Below are 18,924 nucleotides of genomic sequence, written 5' to 3'. Positions count from 1 at the left end.
CTCGTGTCAGCATGCTTCTGAGCACAGCTTAGAAGGGCTCCTTGACGTTGCGAAAAGATTAAACCGGATTTTTCTGTGAATACAGACAAGTTAGGGGCAAGTCTTTTTCCATCCCGCCTCCTATCAGCTGCTGTGAGCAGTGGTCACATTTTTTTCCTTCCAAGAGTCCTATAAAACCTCAGGGCTACTCAGGCCCCTCACTAACTTATTTTTGAAACCCATCCTTCCTTCCCATCACACACAAAAACTCTTTCAAATCATTTTTAATAATCAGGCAGTGACTAAAAACGCGGAATGGATTAAAACTCGCTCCCTTTGATGGTGGGGGGAGGAGGAGGGGCTAACCAGGCCGGCCTCACCCAAGCACAATCTCCAGATGGGATGAGACCCAACTCCCAGGAGCCAGAATGCGAGGCTGCTACAGGCTCACAGACCCAGCAGCTGGTTGATGAAGGAAAGTCTCTGTGGGGGTAGCGGAGGGCAGAAGAGACAGGAAATCAAGAGACCCTCAGAGGATCGGGCGCGGCTGCTGCGTCATGAGCACCTTGAAGCGCTTCTTGATGGTGATGCGGTGTCGAGAGTATTTGTCATCTGGGGAGAAGCGAGCCGGATGGGCCGAGCAGGTCTGCTGTCCCATGGGGTCATACTTCTGCTCGAGGAAGAGAGAATGTGAAAACTCAGTACACGAGCTGCAGGCAAAACTCAATCACAAGCATTACCAGAGAGATGGAGGCTGAGAAGTGTGTGTGTGCTGGGGGTGGGGGTGGGGGGGCACGAGAAAAAGGGCAACAGAAACAAAGGGGGTGGGCTGGAGGGAGGGACAGTACAGCACATAAGGCGCTTGCTTGCCCTTGGCCGACCAGGGTTAGATCTCTGGCACCCTCATACGATCCCCTGAGTACTGAGCCAGAAGCAAACCCTGAGCATCACCAGTGAAGCCCAAACACGAAGAGAGGAGGGAGGAGGGGAGGGGAGTGGGAAAGGGCAAGGGAGGGTGGATGGAAGACGGAGGTGGACGTACACACGGGGGCCTGGTCACAGCAAGAAGCAAAGTACGGATCCGGAGCCACAGTACAGCGTGTAGGGGTTTGCCTTGCAAACGGCCCACCCGGCTTCTTCTGGATCCCCAGCATCCCATATGCCCCCCCCCCCCTCCACCAGCACCGCCAGTAGTGATTCCTGAGTGTAGAGCCAGGAGTAACTCCCGAGCATCGCCGGGTGTAACCCAAACGCCTCACACCCCAAAAATACTCCTACTAGCTCGGTGCGGGTCTTCGGGATTCGCGGGTTCCTCACCCAGCTGGACAAGCCGGTGGCTGGGCTCAGGCCCCTCTCCCACCACCGTTTCTTATCAGTCCGCAGCAGATTTCGTCTCACCTTCAGTGTATAGACCCGCTCTCCTTGTTCGTTGAGGTAATATTGGAGAAACATGACCACGCGGGAGTCGGAGCGCTTCCACCGTCCTGCAACTCCAGCCGACTGGCTCACAAGCTCTGCAACTTCCTTCCGGTCCAGGCCGCCGTCTTTCTCGGGGCATGCCGGGAAGTGTAGTCCAGTTTTCGTTTTTCTTCAGTTCACCAGAAGAGGGCGCACTAGTGCAGGCGTTGGCGTCCAGTTGCAACTCAGTTGCAACTTTGCAGGCGTTGGCGTCCAGTTGCAACTCAGTTGCAACTTTGCAGGCTTTGGCGCCCAGTTGTAATTTACATGCATTCAAAAACTCCTTGGGATAGTTCCTCTGTGTTTCAGACACTACTAGACTTTAGAGGAGGGGTGGAAGGAATAAACCGTAGCTGAACACTGTTGAGTAGAAGCCTCTCTTCCTCTCAAGATACACGCATTTCGGGACCAGTGGATTTATAGTGCCTCGTGAAATAAGGGGTCCAGAATTCAGAGCCCCTTTTACCTTAGGGAAGAAAAAGATTTTTCGTTCCTCCCCTCTTTTACATGAGGTTTCCCGGACCTATTTAAAATTATTGGCGGTAAAGAGTGCATGACGGGTATTCAATAGACTATATAACGGAGAGATCGTGCAGTTATTGTATGAGACCGGTGAAGTGTCCTTTAGAGGTGGAACCAAGATCCAAACTCGGGTCGAACTGAGATCCAAAATCAAGTCTCTACCACAAAATCAGCGCTCTTGCAGTGGTGAGTAGATAATAGCATAATAATATGCACCTACTAGAGGTTGTTTTGGGTTTTTAACATCGAAGTCCTTACAGGGCTTCACTTTAGAGATTGAACATTGGGGCTGGAGCAATAGTGCGGTGGATAGGGTATTTACCTTGCAGGCCGCCAACCCAGATTAGATCCGCGGCACCCCATATGGTTCTCCAAACCCGCCAGGAGTGTTTCCTGAGCACCGCCGGGTGTGGCGCAAAAAAACCTAAAGAACATTGGAGGCCACGTAGCTTTACAGAGGTGAATGTTCAAGGATTATTTATAACGCGGATGCATTGGGATGCATATTTTATAACCAGGAGAGCTTTTTAAAAAATATGTTTGTAGGGTTCATTTCTAGGTGCATGAAATGTCTTTGATGTGGATAGGTATTCCCAAGAAGCGTTATTTGTTTTCTCAAGGGTAAAGAGCACAGTTGCAGAGAGTAGGATGGAGGTTCGCTATCTGTTCCGTCTTGCAGTTTCACTTTTGAGCCCCACTAAATGTTTTACCCATTTGAAAATGTAAAATCGTGTAACAAAAAAAAATTTTTTTTTAAATCGTTTAACGAAAAAAGGAGGATGTTTTGCTCTAGAAATTTTAGGCTGAGCTTTCTAAAGTGAAGTGCAGAGCTGCTAGCAGTAGGTTGTTTGCCTGGGGCAGGACAGCCATTCCAGCGAAGTGCTCTGCACAGGCTGTTGAAAGCCCGGGATTTTCTCAAACGATCCTGAGATTTGTAACATTTGATTCCCTTGTCCTACAAATACGGAAACAGCGCTCTGAGTTCGGTTGGGGGGAAATGTAGCCAATGTTAGATTATGTAAGGAGTCTACAAAGCCTACCAAGTAGAAAGTCACCTACAGAACTAATAAAATGGAAGGGTACAAAATTGGATACGTTGGTGAAGAATTGTAGAGAGAACTTGAACCTGGAAATATTATGTTAGGATGCTGAGGAAGAACTGACAGATTTTTCCCAAAGAGGCTACTCAACAAGTTTGTTGCCATTCTCTGGTTTGGGGTGAATTTCTGGATCTCTCCTCCTTAACCAGAACCCTTTGTGGAATTGCTTCTCCCTCCAGCTGCGTCCCCCCCAACCCCCAACATTTTCCTTTCCCCTCCCCCATGATAGAATGTCTTGAGACCTGAATTCTAGTTCTGTTTTGATCTGATCTTTATCTTCTCTTCCTTGGATCCTTGCGTGTCAACGGGAGCCAGGTTACTCTTTGGGTCTCTGACTTGACTCTCATTCTGGAGACTTCCAGACAGCCACAGTTGGTGCTCACAGTGGAGAGGATGGCTTCAGATGGAGGTAAGACTGTAAGTAGAAAGGGGGAGACAGGGGAGGGTCCATGGGTATTCAAATTTGACCCTTTACCTAGGGACAGCATCTTTGGGATGACTTAGAGGGTTGTGAGAACCAAGGCATCACATTTGGTTGGGTTGGGGAAAGAGACCCTGCCATGAAGACTGAAGTTGAAGAATGAAGAAGTAGATCCGAGTTCTTCTGAGGAAAGTGTCACATACAGAGAAGGGAGAGGAATTTAGCCACTGTCTTCTGGAAATGAGGGGTCTTGAAAGTGTGTTTCTGCAGGAGGGGCAATTAGAGGTGCCAGGGTGTGGTACAAATAGCACAGAGAGGCTTCAAGACAGAAGAAGACCCAGTTGTTGTGTCTTGAGGTAGCCAAGCATGTTCTAGAAGCATGTCTTGGGGAAGCTGAGGTGGGGCCACAGTCCCATTTTACTGGGGAGCATTTTACAGGGGTCAGATCTGGAAAAATGCTGGGTGAGTACTCAGTTGCCATGTCTGGACAGATATATCCTTCTGAGAACTGTCAGAAGATACTGCAAGTGTCTCTTTCCTGCCTGTAACTATTTCAGTACCAGAAGTACCGGAAGTGCTTCTTTCCTTCCCCAGAGACAGATGGTGATTCTGTTCAGAGCACAGTTTTCCATGATTTTTCAGGGGCAGGGAAGGTCGCGGCTATTTGAGATGACGGCCTGAACTGAACTCTCAGGTTTTCTGCCTTTGTGGAACTTAGACCTTCAGACCCATTTCACTGAATTCTGTTCTTGGTGGCTCACAGTTCTTTGCCCAAGAGAGATGTTTGCTCACTGTCAGGTTAGGAAGTGTGTGTGTTTGGTTGGGGGGGGGGGCGGTATTTTCAGGAAGTTGTTCTTTTGCCAGTGGAATATTTTTTGGGGGGGAGGGTGGGCCTCACCTGGAGGTCATCATCATCATCATCATCATTCTGTTAATCATCGAATTTCTCGAGCAATCTCAGTAACGTCTTCATTAATCCTAACCCTGAGATTTTAGAAGCCTCTCTTTACTCGTCCTTTCTAATGGTGCCACATTGGAGGATCTTTCAGGATCAGGGGAATAAGACCCATCATTGTTACTGGTTTTGGCATATGAATACACCATGGGGAGTTTGTGAGGCTCACCCATATGGGCAGGAAACTCTTGGTAGCTTGGCATGTTTTCCCAGAGGGAGCACTAGACTATAAGATATTGCTTCCGGGAGCTTGGTTTTATAGTCTCTGGATGTTGACCATTGGTGGGATTTCTCGGCACCGAAGGCAGTCCCTGGGTGTGACCGCCTAGCTACTGGAAAATGGGAAATCTAGGTGGAAGAGGCCCAGTCCCGATCAGAGTAGGCCTGGAGGTCTCAGTCCCGGGTCCCGCACACCTGGGTTCCTCTGTTGGTTCCTTCATGTGTGAGGCAGAGAGTCTCTTGCCCCTGCCCCTGGCTGTCTTCCCCAGGGTTCTTCGGAGGGGTTGGGCTTCAGTTTCCCTCCCCGCCCTGAGCAGAGCTCCCACGACCAAAGACCTCCGGAGCCTAGCCACAGCCATGCTCAAGGCCCCCCTCTCCACCTGGAGGTACTCAGGATTTATTCCTGGCTCTTCACTCAGGGATCATTCCTATGATCTCAGGGAGAGCTATGGGGAGCTGGGGATCAAACCCATATGCAAGACAAATGCTCTCTACCTGTTGTACTATCTCTCCAATATTCTTTTTTAAGGGGGAGTATAGTAGCATGGAATCAGACAGATGATCTTCCTGATCATTTTTAGAAGTCCTGGGAGATGTGAGTTCTGATTTGTGAAATACATTGCTTTTTGTTATTGTTTGCTTGTTGTTTTGGACTACATCTGTGCAGTGCTCAGGACTTACTTCAGGCTCTTCGCTTAGGGGTCACTCCTGGCAGGGCTTAGGGGACCATTATGCGGTGTGGGAGATCAAACCCAGGTTGGCCACGTGCAAGGCAAATGTACCTGCCGTACTATGGCTCTGGCCTCATTTTATGTTCATATCCTTGGTCTTTTTAGGCGGGGTGGGGGAGGTGGGCTGGTGGGGGATTGTCCATCTCCAGAGGGTGAGTGCTTCAGACTTTACTGTCAGTTTCCTGATCTTAGTAGACCTTCAGCTACTTTTCGTATACCAGGAGCTCCAAGCAGAAGGGCCACAGATACTCTACATTTCCAAATTTAACTTGTTCAGCTTTGAACAAGTTAAAAGCTCTGGAAGTCACCCTCCCCACATTGCCTCACCCACTTCCTGACCCTTATCGCTAGGCGGTCCTGTTACATAACAATATTTCTGGGACCCAAATATGGAAGGCACACGTCCTCTCCTTTTGTAAGACTTTTGTGACTGGTGGCAGGGAACATAGAGTTTGAGAGCAGAGTTAAGAAGGTTTGAAAGTGTGGTCAACAGGTCTGCATGAAAAGCTGTTTCTATCTGCTGGGTGGGCTGTGTTTTTGGGGCAGAACCCCCCAAGTTGCAAACGGTCTTTGCAACTTTGTTGCTACTGAACTTTCTCTGCTGTGAGTGAGGACCTCAGAATGGCTGAGAAGACCTTTATAAACTACACTGGTTCCCCCGCCCTCTCTGACCTATATGGAAAAACAAAAATTAGTGCTCTGGAAACTGGAGCCTAATACAATGGGCAGGATGCTTGCCTTCCACACGGCAATACCTGATATGGTCCCCCGAGCCCCGCCAGGAGGGGTCCCCATGCAAAACCAGGAGCAGGGCCTGAGCACCACTGGGTGTGACCCCAAACCCCAAAATCAGTGCTGATTCCTGAGGGAGTGAAGTTCAACTTTGGTGACCTAACTTCTCTCTTAGCTCTTTGCTCCCTCTCATTTTTTTTCCTTTCTTTTTGGGTCACACCCAGTGATGCACAGGAGTTACTCTTGGCTCTGCACTCAGGCAGTGCTCAGGGGACCATAAATGGATGCTGGGAATCGAACCCGGGTCGGTCGCGTGCAAGGCAAATGCCCTACCCGGTATGCTATCACTCCAGCCCCTCCCTCTCATTTCTTGTCTCCACAGCATCTCCACTGCTGCCTCCAGGGCAGGGACAGGATATGACCATGCAGGCTGGCGCGCCCCTGCCCACCTTCGCTGCGCTGCCCTTGCCCCCACCGACTCCTGGCCCTTCAGACCAGCCGCCCTGGGAGCTGCCTGCGCAGCCCCCCATGCCTCCAGCCTTCTCTCCCAGCAGCCCTCTAGTGCTGTCCGCTTTCCCCAGCCCGTTGCTGGTGCCCGGGGATGGCGGCCCCGGCCCCAGCGGGGCTGGCATGGGCAAGGTCCTTGTCGAAGTCAAGACAGATGGGGCTGTGTCCTCTCAGACTCAGAACTTTGTCCTTTCTCAGACCAACCTCAACTGGGTGGCCTCAGGGGCTCCCTGTGGGGCCCCCGAGAGTCCCTCTCCTCAATTCATGACAGATTCTAATGTGAAGACCCTGCTGCCCACGGAGGCCATGGTGGTGACCCAGGAGGGCCTTCCCGCCTTTGCAGCCCAGGCCCCGCCACCTGCAGCCCAGCTGGCCCCCATCGTGCCCCCCGAAAAGGCTTGGCCCGGAGCACACGGATCGCCTGGTGAAGGAGGTTCTGAGGCGGCCCCATCCAAGACCTCTCTGGGCGACCTCTCCTACACCTCCAAGGGCGTTTATGAGAACTTTCGCCGCTGGCAGCGCTACAAAGCCTTGGCCCGGAGGCACTTGTCTCAGAGTCCTGACACAGAAGCCCTGTCCTGCTTTCTCATGTAAGTGGGGGGGCACAGGGGCTACCCTTTTGAAGAAGGAAGACTTTGTGACGGGGACTTGTCAAAGTGGAAATCATGGGCGGGGCGGGGGGCAGGGAGCAAGTGGTGAAGGTAAGGGAGAAATGCAGAAGGATAACGGCGATGACTCGATGCCCCTTCCAGTTTATGCTAAGCTTTCACGAGTCTTTTTCTTTTCTTTTTTTTTTTTTTTTTTTTTTTTTTTGCTTTTTGGGGTCACACCTGACGATGCCGATGCACAGGGGTTACTCCTGGCTCTGCACTCAGGAATCACTCCTGGCGGTGCTCAGGGGAACATATGGGATGCTGGGAATCAAACCCGGGTTGGCCACGTGCAAGGCAAACACACTACCGGCTGTACTATCGCTCCAGCCCCAGGAGTCTTTTCTATTTTTTTTGCTTTTTTTGAGTCACACCTGGCGATGCACAGGGGTTACTCCTGGCTCATCCACTCAGAAATTACTCCTGGCAGTGCTCAGGGGACCATATGGGATGCTGGGAATCGAACCCGGGTTGGTCACGTGCAAGGCAAACAAACACCCTACCCGCTGTGCTATCGCTCCAGCCCCAGGAGTCTTTTCTGAAGAGTTCCTTGCAACCCTGGATCCAGGCAAGCTTTTTTTTTTTTTTTTTTTTTTTTTTTTTTTTTTTTTAATGATCCACCCTTTTCCATCAGACCAACACCCAGAGACGCTTCCTGAGGATCTGTAAAGGAATGTGGGGCTTTGAAATCCCGCCAGGGCCTCCCATTCAGTCAGCCCCATTGGGCAAGGTCCTGTGTCATTCCACCAGGACCAGGCGTGTTGGGCTTTGACCCTCTCCTGAGCAAAGGGCGGAAGGTGGGGGGCAGGTTAAGGACTCCATGGGTGCCACCCTTTCCTTCTCCCCTTACTGAACTCAGAGGAAAGAGAGAGGTGATACAGCTTTAGTAGTCAAGGGTTTAGGCACCCCTGCCCCTTCTCTCTCTCTCTCTCTCTCTCTCTCTCTCTCTCTCTCTCTCTCTCTCTCTCTCTCTCTCTCTCTCTCTCTGATATTGGCCATGACATTTTGTCTTGGTACCCATTATATCTACCTCAAGAGTCTGAGAAGATGGACTGAAGGAACATAGTGAATGCTTTTGTTTTTTTAAAAACATTTTATTTTTTTATCGTCTTTGGACCACACTAGGGGACTCAGTTCTTACTCCTGACTGCGCTCAAGGATTATTCCTGGTAGGCTCAGGGAGCCATTTGGGGTGCCAGGAATCAAACCGGGGTCAGCCGTGTGCAAGGCGAGTGCCCTAGCTGCTGTACTATTGCTCTGCTCAGGAATGCTTTGAGTAGCTTGACCAGCACTGACATGGCCTCCCTAAAAAAGTTCGGGATGTGGTCTTAGCTGTTGGTGTTCTTATCAGAAGTCAATCTCAGGGCAAGGTTGGGGTCAATCTCAGGTCTCAGGGGGGAGAGATGCTTAGCAGAAGAGCCAGGGGTCAGGACAAACTATTGTGTTTTTAAAGCAGTCATTAACCCCTGGGGAGTTTTTCACCCAGGGCTACCTTTTCTCACTACCCTGTACCCCAACACCTGTGCAAGGCTGACTCCTGAAAGATTCTCCCTTTCTACCCTGACTCCTGAGTGAGTGAGGATGCTGGCAGGCTGCATTTCTTTCTTCCTTTCTTCCTTCCTTCCTTCCTTTCTTTCTTTCTTTCTTTCTTTCTTTCTTTCTTTCTTTCTTTCTTTCTTTCTTTCTTTCTTTCTTTCTTTCTTTCTTTCTTTCTTTTTCTTTCTTTCTTTTTCTTTCTTTCTTTTCTTTCTTTCTTTCTTTCTTTCTTTCTTTCTTTCTTTCTTTCTTTCTTTCTTTCTTTCTTTTTCTTTCTTTCTCTCTTTCTTTTATTATTTCTTTCACTTTTTTGGGTCACACCTGGCGCTACTCAGGGGTTACTCCTGGCTCTGCACTTAAGAATTACTCCTGGCAGTGCTCAGAGGACCATATGGGATGCGAGGGATCAAAACCTGGTCAGCCACATGCAAGGCAAACGCCCTATCTGCTCTACTATTGCCCTGGCTGCATTTCTAAATCTTAAGGGCATGCCACTTTTGGTCCTGACCTACTGCTCTCCACACGGGATTCTGGGCAGGGGCTACCCCAATACACAGCCTAGACCCTCTGCAACATACCTTGGCAAGCTGGTTTGATGCTCAGTCCTGGGGTCCCAAAGGCACAGGGATCCATTTCCATGCAGACTCTTCTGGTGATTCCCTGCACAGTGCTAGAGGATCCATGGGACTCAGGGAGAGAAAAGGGACACCCTCTCCCTGATGGATTTTGACTTCTGGAGTACAAATATTTAGGGTCAAGTATTAATATTTTTTTCTGTAAGGGATATTCCAGCTATTTTCAAAAATCCCATTTAAAAGTAAACAAATAAATACAGTGTGCTCTCTTTAAGAGATTCAATTGGTTGGGGCTGGAGAGATAGCACAGCGGGTAGGGCGTTTGCCTTGCGCGAGGCCGACCCGGGTTCGATTCCCAGCATCCCATATGGTCCCCCGAGCACCGCCAGGAGTAATTCCTGAGTGCAGAGCCAGGAGTAACCCCTGAGCATTGCTGGGTGTGACCCAAAAAGCAAAAAAAAAAAAAAAAAGAGATTCAATTGGGTTGATGAGTACCTTTTTTAAAAAAAATAATAGGCATGATGGACTGCGGAGAAAGTACAGTGAGTAAGCCGCTTGCCTTACATACAAACGACCTGGGTTGCATTTCTGGCACCCTGAGTTGCACCAAGAGTGATCCCTGAGGACAGAGTCAGGAGTAAGCCCTGAAAATCACTAGGTATGGCCCAAGATTTTTTTTTTTTTAAAGCACGAGTCTTGGGGCAGCAAGAGCCTTGCTTTCCATTGGATGCCGTTCCTTCTCCAAGTTTAGCTGAGGGATGCTCTGAGCATTGAGGGTCGGGCGAGTCCTCTCTTAGGCGTGGGAGGTCCCACATTTCCATGCAGGGATGGGCTTGGATGGGGTTCTAGGAGTCAGTCAGAAGAGACCGTGATGGGGACCGAGTGGAACATCAGATCAAGGGGCACGGGGCCCCCTGGGCAGGTGGGGGAGGGGGTTGTTCACTCACAGCACGACTGCTCTGTCTTCGCTTTAGCCCGGTGCTTCGTTCCCTGGCCCGGCTGAAGCCCACCATGACCCTGGAGGAGGGACTGCCACGGGCAGTGCAGGAGTGGGAGCACACCAGCAACTATGACCGAATGATCTTCTACGAGATGGCAGAAAAGTGAGTCCAATGAACACTCCTCCTCCCTGCGGGAACTAAGGCTTCGGGGTCGGGGCAGAGGAGAGAGACACTTGTGTCTCGATGCGTGGGCGGTTATTAAGAGGGATGAAAGTGGCAACCGTGCAGGTTAGGAGGGGTGTCCTGGAGCCTTGCCCTTCATCCACATCTTTTTTTTTTTTTTTTTGCTTTTTGGGTCACACCTGGCGATGCCTAGGAGTTATTCCTGGCTTTGCACTCAGGAATTACTCCTGGCAGTGCTCGGGGGACCATATGGGATGCTGGGAATCAAACCTGGGTCGGCTGCGTGCAAGACAAACGTCCTACCCTCTGTACCATCACTCCAGCCCTCATCCACATCTTTGATGCTTGCGTTTTTCTCTACCTTTCGGAAACCCACCCTTCTCTCGATCCAGGTGATTTAAGGACCTTGGTATAGAACCCTTTAGGACTGGAGTCCTGCTGGTTCTAGAAATCCCATGCAGAAGGATTCTTTTGAGGAGCTGTATGGGGTTGGCCAAACCTGGTTCCATCCCCAGCATTGTATGGTCCCCCAACCCCTGCCCGGTGTGACCCCTGAGCACAGAGTCAGGACACTGCCGGGTGTGGCCCCGCAAAGAAAAACAAGAAAAGGAGCAATGTCCTTCTTAGCCAGGTTGTTTGCTATCGCATATCAGCTACTCAGTGGTGCTGATGCAGACCTTAGGACCAGCCCTTCTCTCGCCCAGAAATTATTTGGCTCATTATCCCCGATGGGGGTGTTGATTCTTCAGAAGTTGGTAGGGGGAAGTCAGGGTCTTCCATTCACAAAGTCTCTTGGCCCAGATCATATATATATATATATATATTGCTTTTTGGGTCACACCTGGTGGTACACAGGGGTTACTCCTGGCTCTGTGCTCAGGAATCACCCCTGGCGGTGCTCAGGGGACCATATGGGATGCTGGGAATCGAACCCGGGTCTGCCCCGTGCAAGGCAAACGCCCTACCCGCTGTACTATCGCTCCAGCCCAAGATCACATATTTTTAAATAAGGCAACATCCTTGATTAAAAGAAGCACTGTAGCACTGTTCCCAGTTGTTCATCAATTTGCTCGAGCAGGGACCAGTAAGGTCTCCATTATGAGACTATTACTGGGGTTTTTTTGTTGTTTTTTTTTTTTTTCTGTTTGCTTGTTTTGCTTTTTGGGTCACACCCAGCGATGCTCAGGGGTTACTCCTGGCTCCACACTCAGGAATTACTCCTGGCGGTGCTCGGGGGACCATATGGGATGCTGGGAATCGAACCCGGGTCGGCCTCGCGCAAGGCAAACGCCCTACCCTCTGTGCTATTGCTCCAGCCCCTGTTTGTTACTGTTTTTGGCATATCGAATACGCCATGGGTAGCTTGCCAGGCTCTGCCGTGCAGGCGGGATACTCTCCGGTAACTTGCCGGGCTCTCCAAGAGGGACGGAGGAATCGAACCCAGGTCGGCTTGCGTCCAAGACAAAAGCCCTACCGCTGTGCTAAAAAAAAAGAAGTTAAAGACTGTGAACTTTCTCTCCAAGATGAACACTTTTCCCTCCGAGATGAACTTCCACCTTATTCTGGACTCTTTTTTTTTTTTTTTATTCTGGACCCTTGAACCTCTTATAGGTTGATGGTTTTGGGCCCCAGTCCAAGAATTCAGCCCTGCCCTCTAGTGGCAATACTCTGGAGGTGCAACCCTCTACCAGGATTTCTGCCACTTCTATAAGGGGATCCTGCCAGGTTGTGGAATGGGTCTGGTTGGATTGAACAAGCCCATATTAATTGCTGATGTGAACACTTGGTGATGTTGGATGAGATAGTGAAAGCCATGCAGGGCTCTGTCCTGGAGAAGTTTGCATGCTGAATGATGGGGACAGCATTGTACCTTGACCTTGCTAGGGTCTCCCTGTCTTGTTTCTTTCTTCCTTCTTCTGCTTTTTTTTTTTTTAATTTTTAAATTTTTCAGCTACACTCAGTGATGCTCAGGGATTACTCCTATATCTGTGCTCAGGGACCACATGAGATGCTGGGGCTTGAACCCAGATTCGCTGCATGCAAAGCAAACACCCTACCCACTGTACTATCTCTCTAGCATTCCCCCCCCCCCCACACACACACACCCCTGTTTCTGATCTCTGTCATCAGCTCCCTTCCTCCATGGCAGAACTGGGTGCAGGATTTTGCCCAAATGAAGGTGCTTCCTTTCTTGGCTGTGTTTGGTGGTGCTGGAATCTGGGTTCCTGATGGCTCTGGCGTCTGCTGCCCCAGCCTTCCTCTCTCGCTCTCTCCCTCTGCAGGTTCATGGAATTTGAGGCAGAAGAGGAGATACAAGTTCAGAACATGCAGCTGAATGGCTCCCAGGGCCGGCCTCCCGCTGCCCCTATGACACTCGAACCCCCAGGGCCCTCCACCCCTGAGGTTTGTCAGCAGCCAGGTAAGGCTACTGGGTTTCATGAAGAGACCTGAGCTGAAGGCTCCAAGGTAGACACACAGAAACTATTCATGGGTTAGGCAGACATCGCCCGCTTCTGCCACTTTCCCTCCAGGAAGCTCAGTGGAAGTTCCAAATGGGACTTAGATGAGTAGATGAGTTTCTCAAGTTTCATTTGTCCCAAAGCAGATCACAAGTGTTCTTTTACCAAGACTGTAAATGAGGCTCACAATTCCTCAACTTCTAGGAATGGAGCCAGAGATCAGAGGATTTTGGGGGAATTTCTGGGGTCCCAAGATTCCTTATTTATTTATTGTGAGGTCAGAGGTCAAAGTTAGGACCTCGCACATGCAAGGCGAGTGCTCTACCTCTGAGCCAGAGATTCTACTCCTGACCCAGAGATTCTCTCTTTTAGACCCCATAGGTTTCTCATCTTACCCCAAAGCTGGTCCAGCTCTTTGGGGTTGGCCTTAAAATGGTTGAAAACCAGTTTCACTGTACCCCATGTTGTCCTGAGAAGCATAGCCTGGTACTTGGAGCAGTCTCAGAGCTGCTTCCCATGTCCCCTTCCGTGTGCCCCCTCAGTGTACATCCCCAAGAAGGCAGCCTCCAAGTCTCGGGCCCCCCGCCGACGGCAGCGCAAGAGCCAGAGGCCCCCAGCGGCAGAGGCACCCAAGGAGATCCCCCCAGAAGCTGTGAAAGAGTATGCCGACATCATGGAAGGCCTGGTGGGGAGTTGCCTGGTTGCCAGGGAGGCAGATGGAAAACAGGAAGCAGAAGAGCAGCAGCAGGAAGAAGGGATATATCCAGATCCCGGGCTCCTGAGCTACATCGATGAACTGTGTTCTCAGGAGGTCTTTGTCTCCAAGGTGGGCTGGACCCAGCTGGACACCTGGTTCCCAATAGATCCTGGGGTGTGAATTCTGAGAAATGCATGTGATTATATACATACACATGGATATGTGTGGGGGATGTGTGTGTGTGGGGGGGATGGTCATGGGTTTTAGCAATCCCAGGATAGGGGAGTTGGGAGCGCATGGCTTCTTCTCTCGGGGTCTCTTGGCTTGCACATGTTCATCTGTCAAGTACTCACTTGGCCTTCCACTCCTCAGGTGGAGGCTGTCATCCACCCTCAGTTTCTGGCGGACCTGCTGTCTCCAGAACAACAGAGAGATCCTTTGGCTTTAATGGAGGAGCTGGAGCAAGAAGAAGGACTCAGTCTTGCCGAGGTAAATCTGGCAAGTAGAGAGTATCAGCAGAAGCTGCTCAATAATTTTGTTTTGTTGCTGGAGCGATAGCATAGCGGGTAGGGCCTTTGCCTTGCACGCAGCCAACCTCGGTTCGATTCCTCCATCCCTCTCGGAGAGCCCGCCAAGCTACCGAGAGTATCCCGCCCACACGGCAGAGCCTGGCACGCTACCCATGGTGTATTCGATATGCCAAAAACAGTAACAAACAGTCTCACAATGAAGACGTTACTGGTGCCTGCTCGAGCAAATCAGTGAACAGCTGGATGACAGTGCTACAGTGCTGTTTGGTGGGGGGGGCTACAGCTGGTGGGCCTCTGCCCTTAGCGATCATGCCTGATGAGGCTTGAGGAGGGACCATATGGGGTGCCTCGGATTGAGCCTGGGTCGGCCAACTGTAAGGCAAGTGCCCTAGCTTGCTGCGCTCTCTGGCTTTTGTGTTGTTTTGGGGCCATGGCTGACAGTGTCCGTGTTTTGGAGAGGGACACTGGGAATTGAACGCAGGGCTCCTGCATGCAAAGTATATGCTCTAGCCTTTTGAGCCATCTTGTCAGCCCAGGCTCAAAGGGCTCCCTGCCCTGCCCCCTATTTTTGGTGTTGGGGTTGCACGGTCACACTCAGTAGTCCTCTGGAGCTCTTCCTGGCTCTGCACTCCTGGCAGCACTCGGGTACTGTATTCAGGATCAGAATCCAGTATGGTACCGGGATTGGTAGCACACAAGGCCAGTGCCTTAACCTTGGTGTTCTCTCTGGCCTGCAAGCTCGAGTTATCTTAGCTAGACCTCTGTGTGCGATGTCTTGGCTTTTGGTGTGGTGAGCAGCTTTGGGTGTGGCGCAGGTGAGGGAGAGTGGGCGTGCAGGAAAGGGATGGAGTCTGCGCTCAGAGAGCTCCCCCGTAGGCGACCTGTCATTATCGCCGCCAGTCTGCCTCGTCAGCCATGCTCCAGGATCATCTCCTGGCCCTCCACCCAGGTAACTCTCCTCACAGACACTCGAAGTATTTCTGTCCACTCTCTTTCTAGCTGGTGGAGAAGCGGCTCCTGGCCTTGGAAGAGGAGGAGGCAGAGGCGGGCTGCAGCGGGGTTCAGTGGGAATCCAGCCCTTCTGTTTCCGACGAGGATGAAGATGGGGGAGGGCGGCTTCGCCCTTCGTTGGGGGCTCGAGGGTCTGGGGGCGCCCCTCGCCTTGGCAAGGCTGCATCTCTGGGAAAGCGAGCCCGAGAAGGCCAGAGGGGGCGGGACAGGCCTCGAAGGGATGGTAACAGTCTGCTGACCCCCGGAGGGTGGGACCTGCAGCTAGAACTTGCAGCTCCCCAGGGAACTGCAGCATCCCTAGAAACAGAGCCGAGAGGGTCCCCAGGGCAGGATGCCTTGGGAGGGGCTGGGCTCCCTGAGGCGCTGCCCCTGTGTTGGCAGGAAGGGCCCCCGCTCAGCCTAGGGCCCGATCTGGAGGTTGGACTTGCTGAGTTGAGTCCGCTGCAGAGTGAGGGGCTGGAGCCGCAGGTCCTGAGGCTGCAGGCAGATGAGCAGGTGGGGGTCGTGGGAGTGCTCCCGCCAGAGGAGCTGTTGGTGGGGACTCCGGAAAGTTCTTCGGGAGCCCTGTGGGGAGAGGATGGAGGTCCCCTCCTCGTGCAAAGTTATCAGCAGGACCCTGCCCCTGAGGCAGCCGCAGATGCCCCAGCCCCCCTCAGCCCGGGGCTCTGGCTGGGTAGCGAGATGGAGACCATCGGCCTGGAACTGCCCCTGCAGATCGAGGAGGTCATAGAGAGCTTCCACGCCGGGGAGTGCATGGCGGAGGCCCAGGGGGGCTACCTGACCCTGGGGTCAGGAAGCAGCATTTCTCTGGGTGCCGGGGAAAGCACAGCGGCGGCTGAGGCGGGGACCTACGTGGCTCCCTGCGGAGGCACCCAGGAGGGCTTAGAAGAAAGAAGCGGTAGCTCCCTGGCTCCACAGGCCGACAGCCTGACCTTGAGGCCCACCGAGGCGAGGGAACTGAGTCCCGAGGCTCTAGGCAGCCCCAGCAGCCTGTGGGCTGACGGCTGCTCCCCGCTGCTGGAGAGCTCAGTGGTTGCCACCACACTGGGAGTCTCCAAAGACACTCTCCTGCCCGCCTGTCAGGGCGACCTCCTCCTCCTGGGGCCCCAGGAGGTGAACTCTTACCCGAAGACAGGGAGCAGAGACCACCCACTCAGTCCTCTGCTGGGAACCGCAGAACCCTTACTAGAGATCAGAGATGCCCCAGGCCTGCAGCTGGCGGTGGGGGGCGAGACCGGCCCGAGTGAGCCCCCAAGTGAGGGCAGGGAGGATGCTGATTTGGCCAAGTCTAAAGATCTCGCCCCCTTAGCGGGGAATCCACAGGCCCAGGCGCCTGGGACCCCCAAGTCCACATCTCCTCGCCAAAGCCTTGGGGACACTTCCCCTGCATGGGGGGCGCCCTCTGCGGGGAGGGGAGCCTCTCAGGTTAGCTCGGCAGGCCTCAGGGCCGAGCTCGGGGACGAGGACGAGGATGAGGAACTCTCCAACTTCGCTTACCTCTTGGCCTCTAAGCTGAGCCTGTCGCCTCGGGCGGTGCCTCTCAGTCCTCGCCCGGCCTCAGGCCTGCCCCCCACCGGGAAGGGGGTCCCCAGGGCCTCGAAGCTGCTCCCTGCCGAGGCCAGAGGCGCAGGCAAAGCACTGTATTCTCTCACCAAGTCTGGCAAGCGAGCTCTGGCCGCTGGGCCTCTCCCCGCCGAGAAGCAGCCCGACCCGAGAGCCGACTCTGGGGTTGCTGGGGAGACATCCCCGCCGCCAGGGGCCGCCCGGGCCTCACAGTCCCGTAAGAGGAGGCGCGACAGCTTTGTCACGGGCAGAAGGAAGAAGCGGCGTCGTAACCAGTAGGGGGCAGCGCCACCTCCCTTTCTCCCCCACCCCCACCCCGTGCCCCTCCCCAGGTGGCCTCCGATTTCCAGGGGCTGTGCACCAGCTAGACCCCATCCCAGCTTTGTTGTTTGCTTGTTCTGCTGCTGAGGTGCCACTGGCTAGGGGAGATGCAGGTTTGTTTCTTTTGGTGGGAGTTGAGGGCCAATACCTTTCTTTGGAAGTTATGAGAAAAAACGAATAAAAGGTTTTGTTGTTAACACTTTCCTGTGTGCTCTTTTTTTTTTCTTTTTGGGGAGGGTTCACATCCAGCAACGCTTAGGGATTATTACTACTCGCATTGCCTGGGGGACCATATGGGATGCCAGGGACCGGGGACCGAACCCAGGTCAGCTGCTTGCAAGGCAAAGGCCCTCCCTGCTGTGCTATCCCTCCTGCCCGGCCTGTGTGCTTGTTTGTACTCAGTACTTTGCTACTAAATGGGGTGAAGTGATGTTATATTTAAAAAAATAAAAAAGGAGGGGGAGGTGGTCCTGGGTTCTAGAACTTCATGTACCTCTCTGGCCTTGGGCCTCAGCTGCCTGGTGGGCTGCAGCCCCACGTCCCAGCTGATGGCGTCAATCCTCCCTTCCTCAACTCAGCTTGCTGGTGCAGATTCAGAGATGAAAAGATGCTTCTATTTTACACAGCCCACCTCCGGAATTAGTATCTTAATATTATTTTTTGTGGGGGTCATACCCGGCAATGCACAAGGGATACTCCTGGCCCTGCACTCAGGAATTACTCAAGCCGGTGCTTGGGGGACCATATGGGATGCTGGGAATTGAGCACGGGTTGGCCGTGTACAGGCAAATGCCCTACCCGCTGTGCTATCGATCCAGCCCCCAGAATTAGTATCTTTTATTTTTTTTTCCTTTCGGGTCACACCTGGTGATGCATAGGGATTACTCCTGGCTCTGCACTCAGGAATTAATCCTGATGGTGCTCGGGGGACCATACGGGATGCTGGGAATTGAACCCGGGGTCAGCCGCGTGCAAGGCAAACACCCTACCCGCTGTGCTATTGCTCCAGCCCCCAGAATTAGTACCTTAACTGTCCAGATCAGGTCAATTTTTTGCCCCCTTTTCTCTTTTTTGGGCAATGCTCACGGGTCACTCCTAGCTTTACATTCATCAGTCACTCCTGGTGGAGGTCAGAGGGCCATATGGGATGCTGGGCATTGAATGCAGGTTGGCCCCAAGCAAGGGAAACACCTTATCTGCTGAGCTATTGCTCCAGCCCCCAGATCAGATAAATTTTCCCTAACCCGTCCCATTCCAGAGGGTGGGGGCTGTGGGAAGACTTTTTTTCCTCCTTGAACAAGAGAGGCAGGACAGAGGGGCCTTGGATGCTCCCACCTCAGGTGACAGCGCCTGTCGCCTATTCGAGGGGGGTGGGGGATGTTCCTCCCTGCCTCAGCTCTCCTCCCTCGGTGAGAGGTGGGGGGGAGGACTCCACTCTCAGCAGGGCTGTTAAACACAGCAGAGGAGTTCGCTATTTTTCAAGTCTCTAATGAGGTCAGGACAAGAGGGAATGGGTGGAAAAGAGGTTTCTGAGGAAGCCTGTTAAAATGTGCACCTCTCAGGAAGGATGACAGAAGGTGGGCACTCAGGGGGGTTTCTATGCAGTAGAGTCCTGGGCCAATGCTATGTAGTTCAGCATTGGCTAAGAAAATGACCCTGGGACCCATCAGGGTCTTGTAACTTTTGCTTGTTTGGGGGCCACACCCTGCAGTGCTCAGGAATCATTCCTGGGAGGCTCAAAGTATAATACTGGGTGCTAGGGGATGAAACCCAGGTTGGCTGCGTGCTAGGACAGCACCAGACCCTATCACTCTGGACCCCAGGGTCTTGAGAG

The 18,924-nt window shown here is 52.5% G+C and overlaps 2 protein-coding genes across 2 annotated transcripts; one reads left to right on the top strand and one right to left on the bottom strand.

Moving 5' to 3' along the window:
• Nucleotides 1–245: 245 nt before the first annotated feature.
• On the bottom strand, nucleotides 246–1,501 carry NOP10 (NOP10 ribonucleoprotein). Its single transcript, XM_004609530.2, has 2 exons — nucleotides 1,378–1,501; nucleotides 246–649 (listed from the first exon to the last, which is right to left on the bottom strand). Exons 1-2 carry the CDS (start codon nucleotides 1,429–1,431, stop codon nucleotides 509–511), a joined length of 195 nt encoding a protein of 64 aa, XP_004609587.1. The 5' UTR covers nucleotides 1,432–1,501; the 3' UTR covers nucleotides 246–508.
• A 539-nt stretch (nucleotides 1,502–2,040) lies between these two features.
• Nucleotides 2,041–17,048, top strand: NUTM1 (NUT midline carcinoma family member 1). The gene is given in 8 exon segments (XM_055133479.1): nucleotides 2,041–2,145; nucleotides 3,375–3,468; nucleotides 6,500–7,214; nucleotides 10,360–10,488; nucleotides 12,792–12,928; nucleotides 13,511–13,794; nucleotides 14,038–14,154; nucleotides 15,195–17,048. Coding segments are annotated over 8 exon segments (3,435 nt in total).
• The last annotated feature ends 1,876 nt before the right edge of the window (nucleotides 17,049–18,924 follow it).

Source organism: Sorex araneus, chromosome 3 (assembly GCF_027595985.1).
Source record: "Sorex araneus isolate mSorAra2 chromosome 3, mSorAra2.pri, whole genome shotgun sequence".
In the NCBI taxonomy this organism is placed as follows: Eukaryota; Metazoa; Chordata; class Mammalia; order Eulipotyphla; family Soricidae; genus Sorex; species Sorex araneus.
The sequence above is the reverse complement of the archived record's forward strand: the minus strand, read 5'-3'. Positions and strand labels throughout refer to the sequence as shown.